This window comes from Gekko japonicus, unplaced genomic scaffold, assembly GCF_001447785.1.
Source record: "Gekko japonicus isolate JY-2015 unplaced genomic scaffold, Gekko_japonicus_V1.1 scaffold55, whole genome shotgun sequence".
NCBI lineage: Eukaryota > Metazoa > Chordata > Lepidosauria > Squamata > Gekkonidae > Gekko > Gekko japonicus.
Genome location: NW_015160837.1, coordinates 350,376 through 373,648, shown reverse-complemented (window position 1 = coordinate 373,648; position 23,273 = coordinate 350,376). Strand labels below are relative to the sequence as shown.

The 23,273-nt window shown below is 43.7% G+C and overlaps 1 protein-coding gene across 1 annotated transcript in view; it reads right to left on the bottom strand.

Annotated features, from left to right (window-relative positions):
• SMIM14 (small integral membrane protein 14) overlaps positions 1-23,273 on the bottom strand; it is a 53,263-nt gene that overhangs the window by 11,800 nt on the left and 18,190 nt on the right. Inside the window, exons 2-3 of the mRNA XM_015418313.1 lie at positions 12,626-12,727; positions 1,826-1,874 (exon numbers count right to left, since the gene is read on the bottom strand). Of these exons, the coding sequence (XP_015273799.1) occupies positions 1,826-1,874; positions 12,626-12,700 (124 nt within the window). The 5' untranslated portion in view covers positions 12,701-12,727. The remainder of the gene's footprint in view (positions 1-1,825; positions 1,875-12,625; positions 12,728-23,273) is intronic.

Here is a 23,273-nt window from a genome sequence, read left to right as displayed (position 1 = left end):
CCCCCCCGTGTGGCAGGGGCCTCAGAAGCTAAGCAGGGTCAGCCCCCCCCCCCTTAGTATCTGGATGGGAGCTCACCAAGGAAGTCCAGGGTCATGACACAGAAGCAGGCGATGGCAAACCACTTCTGAATGTCTCTTGCTTTGAAAAGCCCACAGGGTCACCATAAGATAGCCGTGAATCGATGGCAAAAAAGCATATTTGAGTGTAAGAAATGTGTGTGCATTGTCAAATATGAATCAGATGCATTTTTTTTAATTTTTAGCTGTGTACCACCTTCATACACATAAGCAATAAGCATATCTAGAGCAGTCCCTTGCTGTGTATGTTTCAAAGGGAAATGTTCTAAAAATATGTGCATGGGCCCTTCATATTTCACAGATCATTCTTGGACTCTTTAACATGGCAAAGCAAGGCCTTCACTTTAATTAGTCTGTCTGGCATTCTATTTGTTTGTAATTCCTGTAAACACCAAGATATATAAATCAGATTTGATGCATCTCCAGCCCACAGTTTTATATTACAGGTTCCAACACAAGCTCTGCTACTAAATCATTCTCAAAAGGGGCAGGAAAGGAAAATGTAAAATGTATGGTAATATGTTATCTGCCCTGAAGACTGAGATACGAGAATGAAAGTTGGTGTGCTTATTCAAGGACCCAACTTCGGTGTTTCAAATTAAAATCCTTATTTTTCCAGCTGCATATTTGACCTTTTTTTTTTGGCCTCCTTGAAACATACTGAATCCAATAGTTCCCTTCTGATAAATTGGAACAGAATTTGATATGTATGTTCCCAACATAATAATAATGTAGATAAACCCAGGCCAGTCCCTAGGTCTGTTCAAAAGTGGAAGGGATAGGTACGATATTGTAGCACAGTATAGGGCCTCTTAGGTAGCCGCGGTGGCTCAAGTGGTTAAGACGCTGAACTGCAGGCTGTGGAAGGTCAGTAGTTCAGCAGTTCAAGACCCGAGTTGCCGCATGACGGAGTGAGCTCCCGTCTCTAGTTCCAGCTCCTGCCAACCTAGCAGTTTGAAAGCAAGAAATTGCAAGTAGATAAATAGGTACCCCTTCGGTGGGAAGGTAACAGCATTCTGTGCGCCTTGGTGTTTAGTCATGCCAGCCACATGACCACGGAAACGTCTTCGGACAGCGCTGGCTCTTCGGCTTGGAAACGGAGATGAGCACCGCAACCCTAGAGTCGGACTCGACTGGCTTTCGAGCAAGGGAACCTTTACCTTTACCTACAGGGCCTCTTGGAACACTAGGATTTACAGCCAAAGTACTCTTTATACAGGCGTTCTGAGAACAGACCAGTTGTTGGGGGTAGGGCAGCTGTAATGATTGGGAAAACATTATGTAGGAAAGGCTTTTAAAACAAAATGCAAAAGAAAAACAAAAACACTTCCTTAGTGTCACTGCTCTGATAAAATGGCCATCCCTCTGTGACTGCATTTTATTAAAAACAAAAATGTCTGCTGATTCAATCACAGAATTCAAGCACAACATGTAATTTGGCACCAACTAGTGTACTTGGATATGCATATTCCTGATTGGAATGGTAATGTATACTAAACTGGAGTAGCAATTCACAACCAGGGAAATTTCTAGTCTTCTCTGTTTCTTTGGCTCAGATTAACAGCATTCCAACGAGAAGCATAATTCTTTACATACTGTCCAAGTTTTTCCCTGTTTGGATTTCCCTATTTCCCCCTATTTTCCAGCAAAATACTAGTTTTTGAGGGCACATCTTCATAGTATCTTTTCAGACACCATGCTTTAACATATAAACATTAAGTGAACAATGATTATCCCTGTTGCTTACATTCCTGAAGACATTCCGTGTCCGTGCAGTAGGCCTGGGATTGCCGTAACTGAAATGAAGAAAACAATGGAATCTTGGTTTATTTATTTGGTTATTCAGATTTTTTTACCCCATTTTTCTCTCCAATAGAGAGGTTTACAAATTACAAAAACAGCTACAAAAACAAACAAGAACAGTAAGGGAGATCCGGTTAGCCTCTGGAGTTTGAGGGACAAGTCTTCTGAAGTTCTAAAACCAAAATCATTCAAGATGAGAGCCGGTACAGAATGGAATTTTAAAAAAACTTGGAAGAGATTCTACGATTGGTATAATGTAAATGCAACTGATAAATAAATGTAGTAATTTGAGAACGCAGAAAAGATAAGCTTAGTGGAGTAAAATAGATAATGAATTTAGAAATCCAACAAGCAGAAGAAATGAAAAAGTCTCTTGTTATATGTTATATGTTGTGGGGGGTAGATGGGGGTTGTTTGTATGTATGTTTGTATGTCTGTAGTATATAATGGAAAAAATAATAAAAGTGTACCTTCAGGTGCTTATAAAAAATAAATAAAACCAAAATCATTCTGAAGAACTGAGTGCTACTTGTTAAATGTTCATTTACCATGTCAAGTGATGTGGACTTTAGTGTGTTACATTTTTTAATTCCAGGAGGGTAGCAATGATAGTCTGCTGCAGCTAAAATAAAGAAAAGTCTTGTGGCACCTTTTCCCAGTACGAGTTTTAATGGACTAGAGAGCCTGTTTCTTTAGATACAGACATTTTTATATGGGGGGGGGGGATCCAGCAGCAGCAGAATAAGTAGCACAGGGTGAAATGTACTTCTGTAAGAAAATGTTTTTGTTGTTGCAGATGACAGTTCTGCCTGAGCCACTACAGTGCGATGGAATGTCAGACTACGATCTGGGAGATTTTGGCTGGAATCTCCACTCTGCCATGGAAACTCGCCAGGTGAGCTTGGGCTACTCACCATCTCTCTGCCTAACCTAACTCTCAAGGGTAAAATGGAGGAAGGGAGAACAATGTTGTAAACTGCTTTCAGGTCCACGCTGGGGAGAAAAGCAGGGTAGAAATATCTAAATTAACAAATGATATTCATTTGATAACAGGTCATTATAGCCCTAAAGAACCAACCTTAATTCTTTTTGACTTATGGCCAAGAATCAGGATTTCTCAAAATACTAAAGACCTCATTTCCACCCTTTTAGCAGTAGCAAAATATGTGCTTGCTTCACATTGGAAATTACAGACTCTCCCTTGATGCATCAGTGGTACCAAAAGGTATGCGAATATTTTTTACTGGACAAGACCTCAGACTGGATTGCGCAGCAAGATAGACAGGTTACCTCTACTAGTATTATGACCAAATGGTCATCATGGCTATATGCTTTTGCTGACCCAGAAGGAACTTTACAGAAAGCACCCTTAATTGATTCACATACCTAGTTACATCTTTACCATTAAGTAGCTGAAGGATCTTTAAAACTGGCTTTAACTCCATTTATTTTTATTTTTAATTATTTGAATGATAAGCTCAGAATTGGCAGATAACTTGTAACGGCAATCCTTGATTCACCACAAACTTAATGATCATTTTGTGATTGTTTTTCATTCATGCTTTACTAAGTACTGCATTGTATTTTATTGTAATCTTCAATAAACAGTTTATATATATATAAATGATATAAAAATCTGAAGGAGCAACTCCAGAATGAACTGGGATTTATTGTTTCATACCACTCCCTGACTCATTACAGATGTTAACTATCTCAGCAAAACCTGGGACTCTGCACTAGGGATGGGCACGAACCGGGGAAATTGAGGTTCATCCCGGCTCATGGTTCATGGTGTCTCACGAACCACAAACCTTTCTGTTTACCAAATGGGTTCATTTTGTAAGGTTCATTAGGAGGTAGAACAGCCCACCCGTGGGCTAGAGATGCCAGACTTGCAGCAAATCTCCAGCTGACTTTCCTATACCTGCCCTCCAAGTTTGGTGAGAATTGGATAAATGGGGGCCGAGTTATTGCCCCCCAAAGCAGGTGCCCCCAGGAAAGTGCTCTATGGGGAAATCACAGCCTCATTTTCAGGGCCCCAACCCCACTGTTTTCACACTGAGGAATGACTTCCAGTTCTCTTTCTGTAATGTATTGAAATGACTACATGAATTGCCTCATTCACCTCCCATGTTAAGCTTCGAGCCAGACGAAGGCTCCTCCGCACTGACATGCTATTGGTCGCTCGACAACAGTGACCAATCAGAAAAGGACTAAGTCCCCGAGTGGGAAGAACTATCATTGGTCCTTATCCGCACAACCTCATTGGTTGTTAAGTGTAAATAGGCATGGCTACATTAGCCCGGGAATGTTTAAAAGGAGCATAGCTCCCAATGTAAAGTTGTTGTGGTTATGATTGAATTCAAGCGCTTGTTTGTATCTGCAATAAAGCTGATCACTTTGGTTGAAATCACTCTCTGAGTCTTTGTTAGCGGCGATCTAACACTTTCCTCTCTGCATCTAACTCCCTCTCTGCCCACCTGCCTGCTGCCAAGTAAAAACAGCTGCTGGGGGTATATATCCATTCTTTTCCTGTGGATCAGCACCAGCAGGTCTGTGGCACAAACCACCAAAACGAACCGCATGAAGCTCCATAGAAACCATGGAGGTTCGTTGCAGGCACGATTGCACAACCCTCAGCTCACAAACCACGAACCAGGCGATTTTCATGACGAACTTACGTTTGTGACTCATTCAGTATTAACCAGCTTAGCAAAATTTGTGAATGGTCTCTTGTACTTTTCTTGGTGAGATCTCAGTGTTACATAATTACATTTCATACTGTACACCTCACATTTCCTGCTCTCTTGAGTCCTCCTGATTTCCACCCCCTCATTGTCCTACATAAAAAGTATGCAGAGAGTAGAGTCACTCATTTCATCTGAAGAATAACTTATTATAGCGCCTTAAATCTCTGTACACATCCTGGCTCGGATTTTCAAAATTTAGCACCAGCGGCTGTTCCCAGTTCTCTTCAGAAATATAGCAAAGAGATTCATAAATCTACATCAGTACAGAAGACTGTACATAAAACTGTGCTGATTAGGCAACAATTCCCAGGGAAGTTCTCCAGCACAAGTCCCATGCAGTTTCCATTAATGTCAAAGGAATATATATACAGGGCTGGGGAATGCTAGTATTTTCCTGGGTTTATTTATTTCCATCAAAAATCCCTGTGACATCAGTTTAAGAATGAGGAGTCCATTCAAATATCAACATAATTACAAAAGCTGGTCTCCAACAAAAGCAATGATAACATCTTTCAGTATCTTATTTCTTTACTGCTCAGCTGTTTTAGCTAATAATGTTATCCAGTCAGTTACAAGCATATCTAGGTCAGTCAGGAGAACGATTTTTCTGGGTCTCTGTTCAGTCTAGTTAATTTACTGAAATTATTGCAGGAATCATTCTCTCTCGTGTGTCTTTAATAACAGGCAAGAGCTAATGCACCAAATTTTCAATTTTGGTTCTTTTGGGGGGGATGCTGTATTTCCCGTGTAAATATGACAAAGAAACTGTTGGAAAACATTATTTATATTAAAAAAATATATTATTATGTAAAACTTTACAGAAACTGTACATGACTATGTAAAAATTAGTGAATAAGATCTCTGTAGGAGAGGCTGAACATGATCCGTCATACACTTTTGTGGGCAGTGGCTCATTATTATGTAATCCTTTCAGCCTTAAAAATCCCATGTCAGTAGTCACAAAACTGGGAATGCCCCAGTTCAAACTGAGGGCTAAACAGTTAGAGCTTTTATTTAAAGGTGGGGAAAACAAGGGGTATGGAACCAGGAGTTCTGAACAGAAGTGTTGGTAATATAATAATCTGGGTTGCCTCAAAGTCAATGAGGCAAGAAATTAATCTCCTTAGACTTTGGGCTCACAAACGCAAGGAAGATCTGGATGTTTGGCAAAGTTTCTTTTCTTTACAGGCTCTGAGAAGCAACTTCTGCCAACTGCCTTTCTTCGCTGCTCTACAGGCTGTCTTCTCTAGTATTCGTTTTTCCAGAGAAATTCTCTGCTCCCTCAGGAGAAAAAACACCTCACTTTCTTCTTCCCCATTTTTCCCAGTCCTGTTGCCAGGCTGCCACACACCCAGCCTGTGCAGAAATCACATCCCACTAGAGGGCAGTGCTCCCAGACCTGGGCTGACTCAGCAGGGGGAAAACAGGCCAACAGTGTAATTTCTAACTAATAAAAGATTTTAAAAAGGCTGATGGTACTCTCCTGAAAGCTGGGCGTTTTGGATTTTCAATAGACCTTAGATTAGCTTCGTACTTCAAGTTGCCTTTGACCAGTATCTTAAACCTGGTCAGCATGTCCACAGATATAAATTTCTATCTCTCTACTTAGCCCAAACACATGTAACTGATCGTTCCAGACAATTTAGGGGACATAATGATTTTCAGGACCTACAACTGGTGCTAAAATAATATCAAGATGTTCTGTAAATTGACTTTCAACAAGAGCAATCATACTCCTCACTCTTTATCATTGTAGCTGGCATGCCAGTTTTTACAGCATGTTGTTGTTGTTGTTGTTCAGTCGCACAGTCGAGTCCGACTCTTCGCGACTCCATGGACAAGATTTCGCCAGGCCCTCCTGTTTTTTGCCGTCCTCTGAAGTTTGCTCAATTTTATGTTCGTTGCATCTATGACACTGTCTAACCATCTCATCCTTTGCCGTCCCCGTCTTCTTTGACCTTCAGTCTTTCCCAGCATCAGGGTCTTCTCCAGTGAGTGCTCCCTTCTCATTGGGTGGCCAAAGTATTTGAGCTTCAGTTTCATTATCTGGCCTTCCAGGGAACAGTCAGGGTTGATTTCTTTGAGGATTGACTGATTTGATCTTCTTGCAGTCCAAGGGACTCTCAAGAGTCTTCTCCAGCACCATAGTTCAAAAGAATCTATTCTTCAGCGCTCGGTCTTCCTTATAGTCCAACTCTCGCAGTCATACATGACTACTGGGAATACCATTGCTTTGACCATGCGGACTTTTGTTGGCAGGGTGATGTCTCTACTTTTTATCATGCTGTTTAGTTTCGCCGTCGCTTTCTTCCCAAGGAGCAGGCGTCTTTTAATTTCATGGCTGCTGTCACTGTCTGCGGTGATCTGGGATCCCAGGAACGTGAAGTCTGTCACTACTTCCACGACTTCCCCTTCTATTTGCCAAGGAGTGATGGGGCCGGATGCCATAGTCTTAGTTTTTTTGATGTTGAGCTTCAAGCCCACTTTTGCGCTCTCCTCTTTTATCCTGAGCAAGGGGCTCTTAAGGTCCTCTTCACTTTCTGCCATTAGAGTGGTATCATCTGCATATCTGAGGTTGTTGATCTTTTCCCCAGCAATCTTAATTCCCACTTGTGATTCATCCAGACCAGCATAGGTAAAGGTAAAGGTTTCCCTTGCTCGAAAGCCAGTGGAATCCAACTCTAGGGATGCAGTGCTCATCTCTGTTTCCAAGCCGAAGAGCCAGCGCTGTCCAAAGACGTTTCCGTGGTCGTGTGGCCAGCATGACTAGACACCGAGGCGCACGGAACACTGTTACCTTCCCACCGAAGTGGTACCTATTTATCTACTTGCAATTTCTTGCATTCAAACTGCTAGGTTGACAGGAGCTGGGGCCAGAGACGGGAGCTCACTCCGTCTTGCGGCACTCGGGTCTCGAACTGCTGAACTACCGACCTTCCAGTCTGCAGTCCAGCGTCTTAACCACTTGAGCCACGGAAACAGTCTTCCTCACAAAAATTTGCCTGTTTTTATGTATCTATGAGTTATAGCACTGAGAGCCATTATTTACAAGGTAAAGAACAAAAGTCACAGGAAGCAAATATCCTGCTATTTAATGAAAAGCACCTTTCTAAATGGGGGTATAAACGTGGGCCTGCAACTCTGGTTTTCAGACTGTGTGCTGGGATCCTCCAAAGTGGGTTGTGACTCTCTCATAGATGGATCGTGATACCAGAAAAGAAGAGGAAGAACTGGGATATCTGGGGAAATGAGGCTCTCATAAGCTAGCCTGCAAATTTGGGTTTGTCTCTGTATAGTGAACATAATGGCAAAAAACACAGCCTTCCCCTCAATAATGCTATATTTAGAAATAGCGAAAGATAATAAAAATAAAAGTGCACAGTGTTATCTGATTTGAAATTCCTGCGTTTTATATAGGGAAGGTGGAAAGTAGCATGGAGTTACTTTTCGTGTGTCCTGCAAACTGTCAGTTTAAGAAGTCAGAACTGTTTTGCATCACCCCATCACTGCATCTGAGAGCAGCTTCCATGATAATCAAGAAAGGCTTCCTGGTTCCACGGATGTTCAGCAATAGCAGAAATGGAGGTCCACACAGAGACCTATTGCCAACACTGGGAGAGCAAGCATCTTACTACAGGAAGAGCACAGGCCTCAATTGTTGATGTTACCACAGAAGTGAGAAAACTGGTGGTAGAAAATGCTGTCAACTCACAGCTGATTTATGGCAACTCCATGGGGTTTTCAAGGCAAGAGGCGTTCAGAGGTGGTTTGCCATTGCCTGCCTCGGCGTCACAACCCTGGGATTCCTTGGAGATCTCCCAACCAAATACTTGCCAGGGCTGATCCTGCTTAGTTTCCTAGACCTGACAAGATCGGGCTAGCCTTGGCCCTTACACTTCTTGTGTCACAAAAGCTTGTCATGTCCATGACTATACATGAATCCAAGAAGTACTTTAACCCAGCCACTGATGCTGTGACAATTACCTACGGCACAAATTCTGTTTACACGTGCCAGACTGTGATAGCCATGGCATCCTCTCTACTGCAGTCTGATGCACTGGGATAATTCATCCACTCCTGCAGCTTGTTGGCAGCCACATCTATCCCATTAGGAAGAATAAAATGAGGAAGTAAACAAGACTATGAAACGAATTGCCGCCAGTTCCAAAGACCAACACAGAGCAGCGGTCAGGCCGCAGACTGAGTTTCAACACTAGTCATCAAAGATGCAGAAAACAACTAAACTGGGGGGGAAAGTAATAGATATAGGCAAGAAGAATGACAAGTTCAGACAGAAAAATAATAATGGAAGAATGGACTGATGGGAGCAAAAATGTTCCTTGAACTACATTAATGGTGCAATCCCATGCAAAGTGACTATTGTCTAAGCACCCTGCAATCAGTGGATTTAGTATAACTCTTATTAGGATTGCACTTCACATTTCCCAGGGAACACAATGATGGAGAAGGAACCAAAAGATTATTACTCATATCTCGCAATGGCTAGAGCTAGCCCTCAGGTGCAAGGGGGCTCGCCAGCACTGTAAGCCATCACCATGTTATGCTATTTTTGTTGCTGTTGTTCAGTCGCACAGTCGAGTCCGACTCTTCGCAGCCCCATGGACCAGATCACGCCAGGCCTTCCTGTCTTCCGCCGTCCTCTGAAGTTTGCTCAATTTCATGTTCGTTGCATCGATGACACTGTCTAACCATCTCATCCTTTGCCGTCCCCGTCTTCTTTGACCTTCAGTCTTTCCCAGCATCAGGGTCTTCTCCAGGGAGTGCTCCCTTCTCATTTGGTGGCCAAAGTATTTGAGCTTCCGTTTCATTATCTGGCCTTCCAGGGAACAGTCAGGGTTGATTTCTTTTAGGATTGACTGATTTGATCTTCTTGCAGTCCAAGGGACTCTCAAGAGTCTTCTCCAGCACCATAGTTCAAAAGAATCTGTTCTTCGGCACTCGCTTCCTTATGAAGCATATGGAGCAGAGGTCCATCAGTGGCTACTAGCCACAAGGTATAGATAGGGACTCTGGGGCAAGTGATGCTCTGTCATCTTGGTGCTTGGGGGGGTCAACAGTGGGAGGGCTTCTAATGTCCTGGCCCCACTGGTGGACCTCCTGATGGCACCGGTATTTCTGGCCACTGTGTGATACAGAGTGTTGGACTGGATGGGCAGCTATACCTTGTGGCTAATAGCCACTGATGGACCTCTGCTCCATATGCTTATCTAATTCCCTTTTGAAGCCGTCCATGCTTGTAGCCGCCACCACTTCCTGTGGCAGGGAATTCCATGCCTTCTTCTTGTCGCACTGAGGAAGCTGCCGCTTCTTGCTCCTCTCTGCTGATGCCAGAAGAAACTGGGCACTGGTGGTGGATAAGTGAGCAAAAAGGTGGACAGGGGTGGGAAGCAGGGCTATCTGTGGCAGCTGCGCCAGAAACCATAGCTGCTACAGTCACTCAGAGACCTCTCAGGACATGGAGTTTCTGCATGTATTAGATCTGCAAAACCCAGCTTACTGAACAGGTAGCAAGATAAAAACAGCAAAGTAAGGACACATTAAGTAAAGGTAAAGGTTCCCTTGCTCAAAAGCCAGTCGAATCTGACTCTAGGGTAGCGGTGCTCATCTCCGTTTCAAAGCCAAAGAGCCAGCGCTGTCCGAAGACGTTTCCGTGGTCATGTGGCCGGCATGACTAAACACCAAGGCGCACGGAACGCTGTTACCTTCCCACCAAAGTGGTACCTATTTATCTACTTGCAATTTCTTGCTTTCGAACTGCTAGGTTGGCAGGAGCTGGAACTAGAGATGGGAGCTCACTCCATCATGCGGCACCCGGGTCTCGAACTGCTGAACTACTGACCTTCCACAGCCTGCAGTTCAGCGTCTTAACCACTTGAGCCACCGCAGCTCCAAGGACACATTAGAGGCTGAGAATTTCAAGGAACCTGGGTAAAGAACCGGATACAATACAGTATCTGGTAGGAGTGTAGTGCTTAAGGATGCTGATGAATGATTCTAGTTGCTGGGACAGTATTTCACAAAGATAAGAAAAGTCAGGCTGTGATTACATGAATTGCTACTGCACGTAGGTGGTTGCCAGTATGGATGCACCCAAGGAAAGCAGGTACTTCCTGTGTGCAAAAAATATCCATCAATACTTTGTGAAAGATCCCCTAGTGTCTAATGCATAGGTGTTAAAACATGCGTGTAAAAATAGCAGTTTACATTTACTGTTTACGAATCTTATATAAACATCAAGACTTTCTCACATATTCACATCAAAACATCAAAACTTTCTCACATATTCACATATTCACAGTTCCAAAACAATCAGGATCTTTTAGCACCAAAAATGTATTATACAGATGTTTTGAGGGATCCAAACATCCTTCTTCAAAGCATCCCTTTTTGTTGCAGAGAAACTGCATCCCCCCGCATTTGAAAGCCAAATGTTCCATTGCTGGTAAATTCAAGAGCTGTCTTCTACCAAAAAAAGATCATCTTTTTAGAGATGACTCTATAAGGTTTTAGAGCACAATCCAACTAAACATGTTTTTTAAAAATTATCATCCATACCACTGTACCACTCAAGTGCCAAAGTGCTGGTCTAACCCTTTATTTAAAAGCCTCAAATACCGATGGTAAGTACCAACGGCACGTATGAGTAATCCCTACTTCAATCGTCTCACAGTTTAGTGGACCTTTTTAAAAACAGTCTTTAAAAAGTCTGTACTGTCTTTCCCTGTTTCCTGTGGTATAGCACACATCTCCCCTAAAAGCTCTCAGTATATTTAGTTATTAAATTTGACATTCAAAATGTGTGAAGTAAGGATCATTGCATCTTCTAGAAAATGTCTAGAAAATCTTCTAGAAAAAATATTTTTTTTGGTTCTATATATCCTGTAATGTATAATGATTTTGATATATACAACTTTTTATATAATCCCTCTTTTCTTTTTGTATCCCTCCTATATTATAATGTATGTTCTAAACAGGGCTTTTTTGGTAGAAAAAGTCCAGCAGGAACTCATTAGCATAATAGGCCAAACCCAGCAGCAGAAACTCATTAGCATATTAGGCCACACCCCTGATTGCACCGCTCATTAGCATATTAGGCTGCATTCCCATGTTACCAGAAGTGTGGTCATCCAGCCACACCCACCTTTTGCTTCTTATTCTGTTTACCTTGTTTGTTGTCAAAACCCAGGGCTTTTTTTGTAGCAGGAACTCCTTTGCATGTTAGGCCACAGACCCCTAATGTAGCCAATCCTAATGAGTTCCTGCTGTTGGGTGTGGCCTGTTATGCTAATGAGTTCCTGCTGGGTGTGGCCAACTTGGGAGCCAGCCGGAACTTCGTTCCTGTGCGTTCCTGCCCAAAAATAGCCCTGGTTCTAAAACAGACAGACAGACAGACAGACACAGATACACACACACACAAAAGCTCTCAGTATATAGCCTGTGACTGCTGGAGGAGGGACTTGCAGGAGACCTGCTCAAAGTAAAACATGTGGATAGTTCCAGGAGGTAGCTGTGTTTGCAGTAGAAAAGTCCAGTAGCGCCTTAGAGACCAAAAAGAGTTTCAGGGTGTAAGCTTTCAAGCGTCAAAATTCCCTTTGCCAGACACAATAGAACAGAAGTGGAAATCTGAGTGTTGCAAGGAATGGTAGCTGAAGGAGTCCACGCACAAGAAAGCTTATACCCAGAATGCTACCGCGTTGGTCTTAAAGGTGCCACCGGACTCAAACTCTGTTCTGCAAAGAATGCTTGTAAAAGATGCAGAGGGACAATGTATATTGTAACCAGCTTGATCAGAGCAGAGGAGAAACGCTTGGGGGCAGAAGATTAGCCCATGAAGTGAGATAAAAATCCTGTTGCGGGTAAGCCCTCCATGGCAGAAAGCTATCAAGCTGCGGCTATACCATCTGCCGCACTCAGATCTGAAACACACCAACATAAAATAAAAAGAGGAAAATCCCCCCCAACAGCATCCTCACCAGATTGATCAGCCTCCTCATGGCATTTTCATGTGAGCAAATACATTCACAGGGATCGAATCCGCCTTCTGCCATGGTCACTCAAATGAAGCTTAACCAGACCTAGACGAGAAAAGACATGACACAGATCAAGATGGGTAGCTGCATTTTAGTCTGTCTGTAGCAGTAGAGCTGCGGTGGCTCAAGTGGTTAAGACACTGAACTGCAGGCTGTGGAAGGTCAGTAGTTCAGCAGTTCGAGACCCGAGTGCCGCATGATGGAGTGAGCTCCCGTCTCTAGTTCCAGCTCCTGCCAACCTAGCAGTTCGAAAGCGAGAAACTGCAAGTAGATAAATAGGTACCACTTCGGTGGGAAGCGAACAGCGTTCCGTGCGCCTTGGTTTTTAGTCATGCCGGCCACATGACCATGGAAACGTCTTCGGACAGCGCTGGCTCTTCGGCTTTGAAACGGAGATGAGCACCGCAACCCTAGAGTCGGATTCGACTGGCTTTCGAGCAAGGGGAACCTTTACCTTTACTTTTTAGCAGTAGAAAAGAGCAGGAGTCCAGGAGCACCTCAAAGACTAACAAAATTTGTGGCAGGGGAGGAGCTTCTGTGAGTCACTCTTCACTTCTTCAGAATACCTGAAGAAGCATCTGAAGAAGTGAACAGTGACTTAAGAAAGCTCATACCCTGCCACATATTTTGTTAGTCTTTAAGGTGTTACAAGACATGAGATGTTACTCACATTCATTGTTCCCAAAGGAATACCAATTCTTGTTTGGCAAGCAGATGTCAATCCTAAAAATGTAACCACATTTCTGTATAGGTAAGGGGCAAAATCCAGCAAATGTTATGGTTAAATTAGACTGAGAGTTACTTAATTTATGTTTTGTATATTGAAATTGTTACTTTGCAAGTGGTTCTACCTCCTCAAAGTAAGTTTAGAGGCAAGACTCTCTTCAGCACTGTTGAACCACTGCTTTAGACCATGTGTGCAAAGATCCAAGCAAAAGTATCATTAACAAGATGCATTTTGTATAATTCTTCAGTATTTAATACAGTACTTAATTAAGCTATTAAATGACTACATGTTTCCCATCACAAACATACATGACTTTTTAAAAACTGCATATACCTGGCATAAACTGAGCGGTGGCCACAATGACCAGAAATGTAAGTGGCTGCTTTCCCATAAAACATATCTCAGCTTACCAGCTGCAGGGGACAAGGTAGAGGTAATGGGTTGGATCCTGTGGATCTGTTCCCCTAGCACAAGGATATCATGGCCCTCACTTTCCTATATGGTGAGGAGGAGTTGGAATGATGAAGAAGAGAAGGAAGAAGAGGAGGAGATTGGATTTATACACCGCCCTTCACTCAGAGTCTCAAAGCAGCTTACAAGCTCCTTTCCCTTCCCACAACAGACACCCTGTGAGGTAGGTGGGGCTGAGAGAACTCTTTCGAGAACTGCTCGTGAGAGAACAGCTCTGACAGAACTATGGCTTGCCCAAGGTCATCCAGCAGCTGCAAGTGGAGGAGTAGGGAATCAAACCCAGTTCTCCCAGATTATTATTTATTTATTCTTCATTTCCCCCCATCTATATTTCACCCTCCCCACGAATGGGTTCAGGGCAGATCACAATTTACACTTAGGCCTTACGGCATTACAACAAAATAGTAATAATTAACTGAAACCATTAAAACATCATTAAAACAATATACATCAATATATACAGTCCCCAATATTGGTGTTGCTGAAATCCAAGGCCGCATTCAGCGGGGGAGACAGCTTTTTTTCTGGACGCCTGTCGCCTCACCCAAAGGAGTCCACGCACTTAACTACTGCACCAAACTGGCTCTGTGATAAACACATTTAGACTACAGGCACATACAATGAGAGGTAGTCTTTAGTAAGACATGAAGCTCGTTGGGTGATCTTGGGCCAGTCACACATTCTCAGCCTAATCTACCTCACAGGGTTGCTGTGAGGATAAAATAGGGATGGGAGAACCCTGAATGTCATCATAAGCATACACAGATAATACTAGAGATGTAAAATTTCCGGAAATTTTGAAGCTCAGAAAACTCCCCCGTTTTTTCCAGTTTTTTTCGGGGGGAAATGGAAATTTTCAGAAAAATTGAAAAAAATGCTACATTAGCATTTCTTTTGTCTTTTCTAGATTAAAAGTCATTCTGTTACTTTAGGAACATAAAATATGACTGGACATTTTTACTTGGCATGAAATTATCACAATTGGCATATTAAAAATATAGTGTATCCAAACAATTATTACAAACAGAATACCCACCCACATGCAAAAACAAAACTGAAACCTTTTTATTTTCTTCTGACACTAGCATCTCCTAAGGAAGAAATGCATCTTGTTCTTGCATTGGAGAGTTCAGTTTGTAACTTAGGACTTGCTTGTCCTCAGTGCACAGAAATTAGATCAATCTGATACCACATATATATATATATTAGAAATGATTTGGAAAATATTTGAACACCTTGTCTTAAAATATTTTATTCATCATGTTAAAACAAAACGTTCCATAATCAATTTCTTTTCTTTTCTTTTCTTTTTTCAATTTTTCAGAAAAAAACAAAAAAGGCTTCAGGAAAAAAACGGGGGGGAAACGTCCCCCCCCCCGATTTTTCCCAGGTTTTTTCCAGGCCTTCACATCTCTAGATAATACCCATAAGTCCCTCTCATGATGGTGTTGTCCTTCATTAATGGGTCCTTCATTATTTGACACCTGTCCAATATGGAACCAGGCACAATGCAGACATTATACCATCTTGAAGAATGACCATAAACAGGGATGTGCATTTTCTGATTCTGGCAGATACTATGATAGGTGTATGCTCTACCGCTCATGATGGTCCCTGGCATCCTTGTAGTTATTTATTTATTTTTTTTGGTACCGTCAGTATTAACTTTGCGGCCTATCAAAGACTTTTTTTTTTAATTTCCTGAAAGACATTGCTTCCAACAGGCTCAGATCATAACAGTGATACCCGGTAAAGCAAATAAAAGGGTCATAGCTGACCGAAAGACTCCATGCATCCTTCCTAACAAATTCAAGCATCAGGTTGAAGATATAAAGTAATCCTCTGCCTGCCCTGTCCCAGGACTCATTGTTCACTATGGAAGGCTTAATCCAATGGGAACAAAGCAAATAGTAAATAGAATGCCCGCTGCTCTTGCTTGGTGGGTCACAGCCTGCATTTTCATAATGGACCGGACCAGAGATTCCCACAATTTAGAAGGTATTCCCAAACACACATACACTGTTATCAAGACACCCAGTGAAACTAGGAGCGTTTGTGTTCATACCCTCCTTTCTACATAAGAACATAAGAGATGCCAATGTTGGATCAGGCCAAAGGCCCATCCAGTCCAACACTCTGTTATCACACAGTGGCCAGAAATACCAGTGCCATCAGGAGGTCCACCAGTGGGGCCAGGACATTAGAAGCCCTCCCATTGTTGATCCCCCCCCCCAAGCACCAAAAAGACAGAGCATCACTTGCCCCAGAGCCCCTATCTATACATTGTGGGTAATAGCCACTGATGGACCTTTGCTCCATATGCTTATCTAATTCCATTTTGAAGCCGTCCATGCTTGTAGCCGCCACCACTTCCTGTGGCAGTGAATTCCAAGTGTTAATCACTCTTTGGGTGAAGAAGTACTTCCTTTTATCCGTTCTAACCCGACTGCTCAGCAATTTCATGGAGTGCCCACGAGTTCTTGTATTGTGAGAAAGGGAGAAAAGTACCTCTTTCCTATGCATAATCTTATAAACCTCAATCATGTCACCCCTCAGTCGTCGTTTCTCCAAGCTAAAGAGCCCTAAGCGCCTTAACCTTTCCTCATAGGGAAAGTGTTCCAACCCTTTTATCATCCGAGTTGCCCTTTTCTGCACTTTTTCCAAAGCTATAATATCCTTTTTAAGGTGTGGTGACCAGAACTGCACACAGTATTCCAAATGAGGTCTCACCATTGATTTATATAGGGGCATTATGATATTGGCTGATCTGTTTTCAATACCCTTCCTAATAATCCCCAGCATAGCATTGGCCTTCTTTATTGCAGTCACACACTGTCTCGACATTTTCAGTGAGTTATCCACTACAACTCCAAGATCTCTCTCTTGCTCAGTCTCTGCCAGTTCAGACCCCATCAATGTGTATTTATATTTAGGATTTTTGTCTCCAATGTGCATCACCTTGCACTTGGCCACATTGAACCCTATTTGCCATGTTGACGCCCACTTGCCCATCTTTGACAGATCCCTTTGGAGTGCCTCACAATCCTCACTGGTTTTCACCACCCTGAACAACTTTGTATCATCCGCAAATTTAGCTACTTCACTGCTTACTCCCAACTCCAAATCATTAATGAACAAGTTAAAAAGCAGTGGACCAAGTACTGATCCCTGCGGTACCCCACTGCTTACCCCCCTCCACTGAGAGAACTGCCCTTTTATACTCACTCTCTGTTTTCTATTAATTAGCCAGTTTTTGATCCATAAAAGGACTTGTCCTTTTATCCCATGATTTTTGAGCTTACTTAGGAGCCTTTGATGAGGAACTTTATCAAACGCTTTCTGGAAGCCAAGGTAAACAATATCTATTGGATCCCCCTTGTCCACATGTTTGTTCACCCCCTCAAAGAACATTAACAGGTTAGTGAGACAAGATCTTCCCTTACAGAACCCATGCTGAGTCTGCCTCAATAGGTTTTGTTCATCTATGTGCCTACTAATTCTTTCCTTAATAATGGTTTCCACCAATTTACCCGGTATCGACGTCAGACTGACTGGCCTGTAATTGCCCGGATCTCCTCTGGAACCCTTTTTAAAGATGGGAGTGACATTTGCTACCTTCCAGTCCTCAGGAATGGAGGCTGATTTCTGCTTAATTAGCTTTCAAGGCAGCTAACAATGTACAAAATAAAAGATTGTGCAACCTTTATTTTAAATCAGAACACACAAATAGTAAGATCCCTCACCCCTTATGCTGTACAAGTGCACATATCAATAACAATAAGCCACAGAATCATGCTAGAATGGGGGTCCCCAACCTTTTTGACCCTGTGCACACCTTTGGAATTCTGATATACTGTAGTGGGTGCAGCCAAAAAATGGCTGCCATAAGAGGCGGAGCTAGCTACAAAATGGCTGCTGCGGCTTACCTTCAGTCATACATCCTTGTGAAGATCCTTGTGCTGTGGTAGCAGCTGCTGCCAAAGCAACTCTTGTAAAAATCTGGAGAGCCAATCAAATGTCCAATGGTGAACCAGAAGGCATGCTGGGCAAAAGCCACACCTGTCCCTCCACTTTCTAAAAGCTTGACAGGCACCAGAAAAGGTAGAACCCCTTGGGGACCCCTGTGCTAGAGCATAGGTTTTGCATGCGTGAGGCTCCAGGTTAAATCTCACATACCTCCACCTTTTGTAGTAGGGCTGGAAGAACCACTGCCTATAAAAATAAACAGTATTTAAACAGGCCAACAGCCTAACTCTATGAAGTAGCTTCCTATGCTTAAAGAGTGAGCATCGACGACTGATTTTTATTTACAGAGCCTCTGTAAAAATTACCATCTAGCCCCGGAAGGACTGAACGTTCATTGCCAGCTCAGCAAATCCTCTTCCTAAGCATGCAAGCTTGTGAATGCGGGGGGGGGGGGGGGGGAAATGTTCTGCATTCCAAACCAAACCGATGAGAATGCTTATTAAAGATTTCATCTCCTGGAAATCTCCAGGTGCAGCACTAGGATTGCAACAATCAGTGATCGTATTTAAAAGGTCAGGCTATAAATATTCATTCAGGTAAAAATAACATTGTTTGAAACTCAGTTTTCCAAAGGAGTAGCAGCTGGTATACATGCCCCTGTCACTTGATAATGGCACGCCACCATTCAGGACATTACACTAGGGACCTCCCAGGAACACTGTCCACATTCATAATGTTTGGACAAAAGCTACAGGGAAAGGAACACCATTCTGTGATACAGCACATATTTTTGAGGCCTCTGTTTGGACTGTAAAGGGATCTTAAAGAGAGAGAGAGAGAACAATTCTGGACCTAGGACCCCTCAAATTCAAGGCCTCTTCGCTAGCGCAGGTTAACATGGCTGTCCGGAAGTCTAGCACAGATTTGCGTAACTTTTCCCTCATGGCCCACAGCCATGGATGGTGAGTCAAGAGGAGTTTGATGAACTTCCTCATCTACCACTTGCCTAGGACTGCCAGGCATTTAGCAGGTAACAATCCACAGGTGAAAACGGTGGAATGAGCTCCCGGCGGAGACCTGGGCCCTGCAGGACCTTGTACAGTTCCGCAGGGCCTGCAAGACGGAGCTCTTCCGCCAGGCCTTCGAGTAGGAGCCGCCGCCGCCACTATTCCACCATCGTGATACAACCTCACCATCTATTCTATTACTAGGAGGGGGGTAGATGTCACCCGGCGGAGATGGGGAAACATCACTCCTGGCGCTCACGCCATTACAACATCGGCCGCCAATGAGGGATATCGCACATCTTGGGGAGTTTAGAGAACTGTAGAGCACCATTTTAGTCTGTATGTAATAATGTTTTAATGTTTTTTATATTTTAATCCGGCATCGCCGCTTGTTCGCCGCCCTGAGCCGCTTGGGTAGGGCGGGATATAAATCCCAAAATAAATTTAGAAATAAAAATAAAATATTCAGCTTTTATATGAGTTACTGAGAACTCCCACCTTGATCATTCGCTGATGAGATAGAATATATATATCTTAAGACAGGGGTCATTTTGTAGAAAAAGAGGTGCAGGAGCTTACTAGCGTAACTTATTAGCATAACTTATTTGCATATGCCACACCCCCTGACGTCACCGGAAGTGTGTCAGAAGGCAACACCCACCGGCTCAGGCTCCACTGGACTGTTTTGGATTGTTAGCTATTGGGGGGGGGACGTGCAGATCTGTCCTCACAGAGGAGGGAGACCTTGTACCTGAATAAAACTTGGTCTTAAAGGTGCCACTGGACTGTTTTGGATTGCTAGCTATGGGGGGGACACACACAGAGGAGGGAGAGCTTGTACCTGAAGGTGGTCTGGGGGGGGGCTCTGCAACTTACCTGGCTGCTTCTTGCTCCTCGTAGCCCGACTGAGGGCTGCTGGGAGCAGGGGGCGGGGCTTGTTGTATGTGCCCGCCCCCTGGCCTCCTTACTGCCGGAGCTCCGCTCCTGTGCACTCCTACAGGAAATGACCCCTGTCTTAAGAACACAGCAGAGCCTGAACTTTTAAAATTGCTCTACCTTTTCATCTAACGTTGGGTTTTTCAGCATATTGTAAAGGTGTACTTCTTTTTTGTATGACTGGTGTAAGGACCGTAACAATAGACTGAACTGAACAGTTCTTCAGCAGGACACATGGTAAAACTCTTCCTAGACTGTCCACTTTGCACAATAGGCAAGTGGACCGCACGACTGAGTAGTCCTCAACAGGACTCCCTGCACAGATGTTATGGAGCTTAGCCTTCTATGTGCAGGAAACATTTCCCCCCACCAAGGGAAATATTCGGTTCCACAGCCCAGCAATCTGATGCTGTATGGTCCACTGCCAGTTATACCATGTAATCTGTTTGCATAAAGTAGACTACGTCAAAGGCATGCCACAGGATGGCACATATAACGCAACACAGAGATAAAAACATTGTGAGCTGTCTACTATATAAAGGAAATCTGGCCCAGGCAGAGGGAGACTGGCCATTAAGGCCATTGGGATCAGTCCCAGTGGCCTGCCACCTTGGCCCCAAGCGAGGGCTTTCATCTTGAGCCCCACACTGAGCAGGGAAGGAGATGCACTGCCCCACCAAGCTCTGTGCTGGGAAGAAGATGCATAGCTTCAGCAAGTCCCGTGCAGCCAAGTCATGTGGGGTGGTAGGGCCAGCTCTTTCTCCTTCACTCCCTCCTCTCTGGGGGTAGGGCCAGGGACCTTTTCCCGGGCTGTTTTTGCCCTCCCAATTAACCCCTCCACCAGCCAGCATGGCATAGTGGTTAAGAGTGGCGAACTCTAATCTGGAGGACTGGGTTTGATTCCCTAGTCCTCCATAGGAAGCCTGCTGGGTGTCCTTGGGCCAGTCACAGTTCTCTCAGAACTCTCTCTGCCCTACCTACCTCACAAGGTGCCTGTTGTGAGGAGGGGAAGGTAAGGCAGAATGTAAGAGCCCTGCTGGATCAGACCAATAGTCCATCTAGTCCAGCCTCCTGTGTCACACAATTCCTCTGGACAGCCAACAACAGGACACAATGGACAAGGCCTTCTCCTCATGTTGCCACCTGATTCTGGGATTCAGAGTTCCCCTCAGTCACCATGGCTAATAGCCATTGATAGACATATCTTCCATGAATCTATCTAATCCCCTTTTAAAGCTGTTTATACCTGTGGCCATCACTATATCCTCTGGTAATGAATTCCACATTTTAATCACTCTCTGTGTAAAGTGGTATTCCCTTTTGTCCATGAACCTACTGCCCATTGGCTTCATTCGATGCCCTCAAGTTCTAGTAGTCTGGGAGAGGGTGTCGTGAGCCAGCCACCTACCTCCTCCTCCAACGATGAAGAAACGGAAGAGTCAGGCCCTGCACTGATGAAATGCTCACCTCTTAACAGCTAGATATAGAGGCAGAGCTAGGAAATGACGCATTAGGCATCCTGCTCCTGCTCATTCTGGCAGGAGACGAAAGAAATGGGACAATGGTCGGAGCACCAGTCACCACCTGTATCTCCCAAACCAGCTGAGCGTAGGAGAAATAGGGAACGTTTGACAGCTCACGAGAGATGAAGGAGTGTCTGGCTAATCGCTCAATGACAGTCAGCACTAGTTTCTGAAGCAGAGTTGTTACAGAAGCAGAAGTCACAAGTCAGTGAGAAGTGACAACTGTGCTTTGGGGATGAGTCAGCTAATTAGGCTAATAAAAGGAAGACGCTGACCAAGGCTTGGTGTGGATGCAACTCTGCTTGCCACCCATCTGTGAGCTGGTTATTTATAGACTTCTGCCATGCTGCTCTGAATTCTGTTCTGCTAACTTGGGCTTGTTTTTCAGCTAGGAACCCAGTCCCTGTCTTTTGCCTTGAATCCCAAGCCTTGACCCTGAACTCCAGACTTCCCTGTTTCCCCAGACCTGTGGATGGAACCTTTCGCTTTCTGACTCCATGCCAGTTTGCTAACCTTGCTATTATCTCTTGCCTTGATTTATTGTGTTTGCATTGGTGTCTCCCGGAAACCGTGGGTAGAGTAAAAAGCATCAGTCTCAGCCATGAACGTGACAATTTGTTTGCTCGATTGTAATTGTGTGTGCATTCCGGAGGTTCGTGTTCGGTAAACATGAGGCTTGCCTTTGAACGCAACAGAGGGAGAAAAATTTCCTTGTCAGCTCTGTCCACCCTATGCATACTTTTATAAACCTCTATCATGTCCCCCCTTAATTGTCTCTTCTCTAAACTGAAAAGTCCCAGACTCTTCAGCCTTTCCCCATAGGGAAGGTGCTCCAGCCTCCTAATCATCTTGATTACTTTTTCCAGCTCTGTAATGTCTTGCAAGCCACTCTGAGACTCCTTTGGGTAGAGAAAAGGCTATTCTTCTTCTGCACCAGACCTTGCCATTTCTCTGCATACTACCACCTCATTTCTGAGATGTAGTTACAATCCAACTTGCCCACAGGAAAGGTTATATAGACAAAATTTGATGCCTTTACATGATGTGATCATTTTGTGACAAATGGCTGAACGCAGGAAACAGAGAGTATTCTTTTGTTCCATGTTTTTCCTGTAGGAGTTCATTTGGGAGGGCAGTCATGCCTAATTTTTTCCACGTCATCAGATAGTCAGCTGATGTTGCTCGCCCTATGTTAGAAAAGGCACGGGAAAAGCATATGCCTTTTGCAACCCACAGAAAGAAGATAAAAGGACAAGAACATTATACTTTCTAGCTGTACTTATTTAATGGGTACAGTTCCTGCTGCATTAATTGTTTTCTAGTAAGTTAGAGATCCTTTTTGTTTACTGGAACTTGACCTTCCAGCCATACTTGTTTGGCTGGCGTATGGAAAGCAATACGAATTCAGTTTTGAAGTTCTGCAAGTGTTACGTGTTTTGAAGAGCAGAGCAAGGCAGCAGTGCTTACGGTACAGCAATGAAAATGTATAAGCATACTACAGCAAACTATGAAAGCACGTTTTCTGGTTTGCATGGAAATGGGTGGCTTGAAGTTACATTTCAGAAATTATTTTGTGAAATATACCGAAACCATAGATATCCGTCAATAAATTCAGTTGGCTTGCTCGCTACTGTTCAATAAATCCTTCATTCATTGAAAGTAAAACAGCAGTCTAGCAAGTGATGGAAGATATGGGAAAATCTGGTCTCCTGTCTTCTATAGCTTTTGCAAAGCGATCAGACCGTGTCACTCTTATGCAGCAATTCACACAACTTGCTCGGATGGTACTCAGACAATCAGCTTCTGAATCGGACAACAATTTGTTCACTGGGAGCAGCAACTGACACATGCTCAGGTTTCTTATCAAATACGGCTTGCAATTTGCACACTCAGATACATTCCTGACCGCATTAAGCACACTCAGATACCTTCCCGACTGCCGCTGGAAATCCCTCCTCCAC